Here is a 7,500-nt window from a genome sequence, read left to right as displayed (position 1 = left end):
AGAAGAAGAAGAAGAAGAAGAAGAAGAAGAAGAAGAAGAAGAAGAAGAAGAAGAAGAAGAAGAAGAAGTTATTGTTGTTGTTATTATTTGTGTTGTTTATGGTGTCATTGTTATTGTGATTGTTTTTGTTGTTGTCGTCGTTGTTGTTATTGTTGTTGCTGTTGTTGTTGTTGGTAGTGGTGGAGGTGGTGGTGGTGTTGTTTTTTGTTTGTTGTAAGGCGATATTACAAATTTGTCCGACAGACAGAATGCTTTTAACTGTAAATTTCTCGTTTTAAACATGATCACGATGACGGAATGTGAGTGAAGAGCCTTTTTCAAGGACTCAACTATGCGCCGCTCAGATAACTGGACTCGAACGCTAAACCTTCCGATCCGAAGGCGAGAGTCATACCACTAGGCCACATAACGACGTACACTTATTTGCAGGTCTGGTAACCCCATTGCTTATGGGCTCATTGTTGTCATGGAAATTTAAATATATATATTTTATGAGGCAAAATATTGTCCATTACAACAGTACTGTTAAACCTGGCCCATAATTTTATTTGGATACCAGACCTGCATAAATATACACGTTGGATAAAATCAAATAGAATAGAATAAAGGAGAAGTAGTAAAAATCCCCTTTATGCATCCCTTAGGGCAACATTTTCTTTTCCTGGAAGGCTAAAACGACCAAGGCAGCAGTACTACAGATTCAAACCGTTCTATTTCATTATAAATGTGAGCTTTCATTTGGCGCAATTTCCTCCAACTGCGCTCAAAGCACTTTACAAGCGACCCCAGGCTTACAAAAACAGTCAACTTGATGGACAAGACTTGTCCTCTGTCATTCAGACCCGATGGAGTTCAATCCAGCTACTATTGCGTGAAATGGATAATAGCAATTGCTTGCTACTCTTTTGATAGGACGCTACTCTACACCAAAGTACTTTTTGCCAGATCTAACAGACCCAGCTACCCAATCGCTACTGAGTTGGAAAAGTATGGGGAGGGAATGGGTTCAGGAAAAAATCTAGACTTTACTGAGGATTGATCTCGGTCCCTTTGTTTGTGAAGCGAGCGCTCTACCAAGTGAGCTAAGGTGAGACGACTGCCCGAGGTCTCACATGTCTGTGGGGATTCGAATTTTGTACCGTTTGGGCACAAAGCAAACATCATACAATCATACATGCCTGGGCCAGATGGTGCAGTACTTGAGATTTCATCTCAAAACCCGTTGTTTGGTTTTACCTGTAGTAACGAGGTCCAGAGGTTAACACCACCTGGTTTTGAACCCCAGGCATCGAAAAGACGGCGTCTATTCTATTCAGGTCACCAAGACCGAGTCTGGATACCGGGCCGGAAGTCCTCTCGACACCATTGATGACGTCGTAGTCGATGTAACGGTTGTCGCTGAAGAAATAAAACCCTTGGTCGTTTGGGAGTCTGGGTGAGAGAAATGTGGGTGGTGGAGGGTGGATGGTTGTCATGGTTACAGGTTCAAGTCCAAGAGTTGGGTTTTTTGTGGGGGGGGGGGGGGAATTTTTTGTTTGTTTGTTTTTTTGGGTTGGGGGGGGGGGGGGTTCCTGGCCAAGTCTTATCATTTTTCTTTGATCAAATTATGCCATCATCGACAGGAAGAGGAACGATGATAATCATAACAATAATGATGATGATGATGATGATGATGATGTGATGATGATGATGATGATGATGATGAATAATATAATAATAATAATATATAATAATAATAATAATAATAATAATAATAATAATAATAATAATAATAATAATAATAATAATAATAACAGCAACAACAACAATAACAACAAAAATAACAACAACGACGAAAAAAAATACAAGAACAAAAACAACAATGAACGTAATAACAACAACAACATCAACAACAACAACAACAACAACAGCAACAACAACAACACCAACATCAGCAACAATAACATCAACAACAACAACAACAACATCAGCAACAACAACAATAACAACAAAATCAGCAACATTTACAACAATAACAACAATAACAACAATACCAAAAACAACAACAACAACATCAGCAACAATAACAACAATAACAATAACAACAACAACAACAACAACAACAACAACAACAACAACAGCAACAATAACAACAACAACAACATCAGCAACAATAACAACAACAACAACAACAACAACAACAATAACAACAACATCAACAACAACAACAACAACAACAGCAACCCCACCAAAGTATATCTACCTGATGCCAGCATTAATAGTTCGACACGAGTTGTGTCCGTTTCCACCGACACATCCTTGTAGAATAACACACACCAACGCCCATCGACACAGAGACAGAGAAATAGAATACACACCACTTTTCATACACATTCTCAGACAACACAAAAAAAGTCTTTGAAATGTGGGTTTAATAAAATACACGACGAAAAACGTTTTTAGAGAAAATAAATAATGACGGCAATAGGGAATGAGATTAGCGGAAGAGAAGCGTCCCTTGATTGGACGTCACCCATAGTCTGTGACGTCACCGGCGGAAAAGTTATTAGAAAGAGAACGTCATATTGGTTATGCGCATGCGTCTCTCGTCCTCGCTTCCGCGGAAGCGAAAAGTTATTAGAGAGAGAACGTCATGTTGGTTGTGCGCATGCTTCTCTCGTCCTCGCTTCCGCGGAAGCGTTCTCTCTAATAACTTTTCCGCCGGTGACGTCACAGACTATGGGTGACGTCCAATCAAGGTACGCTACTCTTCCGCTAATCTCATTCCCAATTAGTCTCTCTCGGCCTAAAAATAAATGAATTAATTAATTGATTAATTTAATTAGATTCCCTTTATTCATCCCATAGGAAAAATTTGTCTCTTAGGCCTTTTCCAAGAGAAGACTGGAATAACCCAGGCGCCAGCCGCAGTGCAGTGCCGCAAATTGAGCTGGGCGAGGTGATTTGCTCAAGGCCACACGGGTGATCGAACTCGGTAAAGACCTTACCGCTGAGCCACGCTGCCCCCGAGGAATGAGTCAGGAAAGCTAATATAAGTAACCAACCATCACAGCAGTGAAAAAATATCGTGACGTCACAACGTCTGCTTTTCCGGTTCCAAAATCCTTGGAAGTGTGTATGTATCTAGTCCTACAGAAGACTAATAACGGAAAGGTCACATAATATTGAATTATAAGGTGGTATAACAGTTTTACTAGCAGGATAAAAAGGCAGTTTTACGGGACGTAAAAGAAGATCTTTATTGAAGACCAGCGTAGATTTAGACTAGAAAATAAAATACTATCACTCTGAAATTTAAAGAAAATTTACACAAAGTATGTATTCGGTTCTCCGGAAGAGTGGTTGTACACTTCCGGTGAAATAGGAACCAGTATTGTGGCATCACACCTTTTCTCCCTATTCGGCATGATTTTACGAATGGTTTGGAGATCATCAAACTGGACTGCAGTTGTTTGTGCGAAGCCTTCAAAAAATCATAGCCTGACACTGACCACAAAAATTGGTGTCAATCAAGATGCAAAGTCAACGAACTCATAAGAAATTAAATTGTGAGTCGTATCGAAACCTTCGTTAACCCATTGATGCTATGCGTTTATTTATAAGTCTCAAAACATTCCGCCAGCCGGAGGCCAGTTAAGTGACTAAGACCAGCCCCCAATTGTGTTCCCCCCCTCGTCCCCCCCCCCCCCAAGATTGGATGATATGAAACAAATTTTGATAACGTGTAAATTACAGGATAGATTTGACCCTTCCCTTCCCCGCACCTAACCAAACAAAAACATTGGACAGATTAATTCGATGTCAAGATGGCTGATATAAAGATGGAAGATATAAAGATGGGTGATATAAAGATGGTGGATATAAAGATGGGTGATATAAAGATGGGTGATATAAAGATGGCTGATATAAAGATGGCTGATATAAAGATGGCTGATATAAAGATGGGTGATATAAAGATGGGTGATATAAAGATGGCTGATATAAAGATGGGTGATATAAAGATGGCTAATATAAAGATGGCTGATATAAAGATGGCTGATATAAAGATGGCTGATATAAAGATGGGTGATATAAAGATGGCTGGTATAAAGATGGGTGATATAAAGATGGCTGATATAAAGATGGCTGATATAAAGATGGGTGATATAAAGATGGGTGATATAAAGATTGGTGATATAATGGGTGATATAAAGATGGCTGATATAAAGATGGTGGATATAAAGATAGGTGATATAAAGATGGGTGATATAAAGATGGTGGATATAAAGATGGGTGATATAAAGATGGTGGATATAAAGATGGGTGATATAAAGATGGCTGATATAAAGATGGGTGATATAAAGATGGTGGATATAAAGATGGGTGATATAAAGATGGTGGATATAAAGATGGGTGATATAAAGATGGCTGATATAAAGATGGGTGATATAAAGATGGGTGATATAAAGATGGCTGATATAAAGATGGGTGATATAAAGATGGATATAAAGATGGTGGATATAAAGATGGGTGATATAAAGATGGGTGATATAAAGATGGCTGATATAAAGATGGGTGATATAAAGATGGCTGATATAAAGATGGCTGATATAAAGATGGGTGATATAAAGATGGGTGATATAAAGATAGGTGATATAAAGATGGCTAATATAAAGATGGCTGATATAAAGATGGCTGATATAAAGATGGCTGATATAAAGATGGGTGATATAAAGATGGCTGGTATAAAGATGGGTGATATAAAGATGGCTGATATAAAGATGGCTGATATAAAGATGGGTGATATAAAGATGGCTGATATAAAGATGGGTGATATAAAGATAGGTGATATAAAGATGGCTGATATAAAGATGGCTGATATAAAGATGGCTGATATAAAGATGGGTGATATAAAGATGGCTGATATAAAGATGGCTGATATAAAGATGGCTGGTATAAAGATAGGTGATATAAAGATGGCTGATATAAAGATGGCTGATATAAAGATGGCTGATATAAAGATGGCTGATATAAAGATGGCTGATATAAAGATGGTTGATATAAAGATGGCTGATATAAAGACGTTTTAAAAAGTGGTCACTGCACTTTGCTGCATACAATTTGAAAAATCCCATATTTAAAATTCAGGCCAGCAAACTCATCCTTCAAATATCGATCGATTTAAACATACAAACATGGATGGCAAAAAACAATAACAAAGGCCTGAGTGACGTCATCTTTCTTCTATCTTTTCACGTTCAAGGTTACACAGTTTTGTCTGTTGGTACAATTCACCCGACGGGAAAAACTGGTTGGTATTTCACTGAAACGTATATCATCTCTTGATGCTATGCGTCTAAACAAAATACTCACAAAATCATGCCGCCAGATGAAACGTAACAGCAGACAAAACTATGTATAACCTGAAACGTTTGTGGTATAGTCAGGTTGATGGAACTTAGAATGTAGGCTAATCACCCAACAGGCGCTCGCAAAACAATAACAAAGTGCCGAGTGACGTCATCATCATTCGTTCTATTAACGTTTAAGGTTACACTTAGTTATATTTTTAGTGTCATTGGAATCAATAACCTGATGTCACGTCTCCCAGCAATGGCGGCCATCTTGGTTCTAAACAAAGAAAATCTGTACTTTTTATTCTTCATGCCGGCTAGAACTTTTCATATGCCATGTGATCAGAAAGTATAAAAGTCAAAACATGATCAGATTTATAATGTTTTTTTTTCTCCTATGGATACGCTTTTATGCTCGTTGGAGACGTATTTCATAAGAGCGTCCGCCATTGTTCCGATAGTTTAGAGCCTGTTACTAAGTTACCATGCGTTATTACGAGGGAAGTGACGTCACGACTGTTGAAGCCTATTGATCCGAAAGGTAGAAGTGATAAGTATTTTACTTCAATATATTGAAGGAACGAAATTGACGCCACGCAGCCCATTGATATTGACAGCCATTTTAATTATTAGTTTACACTGCATTATATCAATCAGACTATAGACGTTTTAGGCTACGGACAGGTTAGTGTGTTGGTACCTTAAATCCGGCTGGCGAGTGGTGTAAGCAATTTACCTAAACCGACGTACAGGTATACACATATTAAGGTCCGGCATCTAAACGCAATTATAGGCCTAGTTTAACATTGTTGTAATGGACAATATGTTGCCTCATTTATTTTAGATTGATACCATACCTCAACAATGGGCCTATAATATATTGGGTTATCAGACCTGAAAATATGTGCACGTCAACCTAAACGCCTAAACGCAAGGCATCAAAAGCACCAATCCCTATTTAAGTCTCTCCTTACCAGCAATTTTCAGAATAAACCCGAAACTTCATACTCGTCCAACACAAAGATACATTTTTCAAACAGAATTATAACGATTATATTCTATATTCTGTTCACCAAAATTATCTCTGCAACACAGTGCCGCGTTTTTAAAGCTATGACTAAAAATTGGTCAAAGTTGACGACAGTCGAGTCTTTGTTATTGATTTTTGCCATCCGCGTTCATTAGTAATACGCTTCAACAGTCGTAACGTCACTTCTCTCGTAATGACGCATGGTAACTTAGTAACTCGCTCTAAAATATCGGAACAATGGCAGACGCCCTTATGAAATATTTCTCCGACGAGCATAAAAATACACCCAGATTTTTAAAAAAACATTATAAATAAGTGATCATGTTTTGACTTTTACACATTCTGATCACAAGACATATGAAAAGTTCTAGCCAGCATGAAGAATAAAAAGTAAAGATTTTCTTTGTTTAGAACCACGATGGCCGCCGTGGCTGGGCGACGTGACATCAGACTATTGAATCCAACTCTCACTATACTGTATTAACAAAACTATAAAAGATCATGGATACACACAGTTTTGTGTGTTGGTCCGTTATACATCCGGATGGCAATGTTATGAGCTTCTTGGCCAAGCGCATACTATCTATAACAAAATGAAATCAGAATAATAAAATAAATATTGGCTGAACGGTAAGGATTTTCCTATGGGTGGTAAGGGGATTGTTAAACCACTGACACTACACACAACAACACACCATGAACACACAGAGAGAATGATGTGTTCTATTCCGTGTCAAACTTGAGAGTAATCTTAACACTGTGATGGCCCAGGACTTATCATTAGTGATTCCAATGTCGAACTTGACTCTATCTCAGTAATCGCGATACTGACGTATCGAATGTCTCGTGTGGTGGAGACTACACTGTGGTTGTGCTTCTCCAAGGAATTGGAATAGCGATACCGACGTATCAAGTTTCTCGCGGTGTTTCTGTTTTACGATACCCGCCGAGACCCGATGAAACCCGTCGAAACCCGGCAAAGTTATGGGAAGTAGGCAGCAGTGAGGAGTGAACCTGGGACTCAGGGAAGTGTACGCCATTGGAGAGTGAACCTGGGACTATGGAAGAGAATATCAGTGGAAAATGAACCTGGGACTGTGGGAGATGGATACCAGTGGGAATTGAAGCCGGACTATG

The 7,500-nt window shown here is 38.7% G+C and overlaps 1 protein-coding gene across 1 annotated transcript in view; it reads right to left on the bottom strand.

The window, feature by feature from the left end:
* The window catches only part of LOC144979270 (uncharacterized), a 48,035-nt gene extending 40,940 nt beyond the window's left edge, over window positions 1-7,095 (bottom strand). The window contains exons 1-5 of the mRNA XM_078925884.1: window positions 7,059-7,095; window positions 6,877-6,946; window positions 2,988-3,193; window positions 2,243-2,395; window positions 1,237-1,431 (exon numbers count right to left, since the gene is read on the bottom strand). Of these exons, the coding sequence (XP_078782010.1) occupies window positions 1,237-1,431; window positions 2,243-2,373 (326 nt within the window). The 5' untranslated portion in view covers window positions 2,374-2,395; window positions 2,988-3,193; window positions 6,877-6,946; window positions 7,059-7,095. The remainder of the gene's footprint in view (window positions 1-1,236; window positions 1,432-2,242; window positions 2,396-2,987; window positions 3,194-6,876; window positions 6,947-7,058) is intronic.
* Between the last annotated feature and the right edge of the window lie 405 nt (window positions 7,096-7,500).

Source organism: Berghia stephanieae, chromosome 9, assembly GCF_034508935.2.
Source record: "Berghia stephanieae isolate SIO BIC M18660-M18661 chromosome 9, UCSD_Bste_1.3, whole genome shotgun sequence".
NCBI classification, from domain to species: Eukaryota; Metazoa; Mollusca; class Gastropoda; order Nudibranchia; family Aeolidiidae; genus Berghia; species Berghia stephanieae.
Note: the sequence above shows the minus strand (reverse complement) of the source record. Positions and strands in the feature narration are given on the sequence as shown.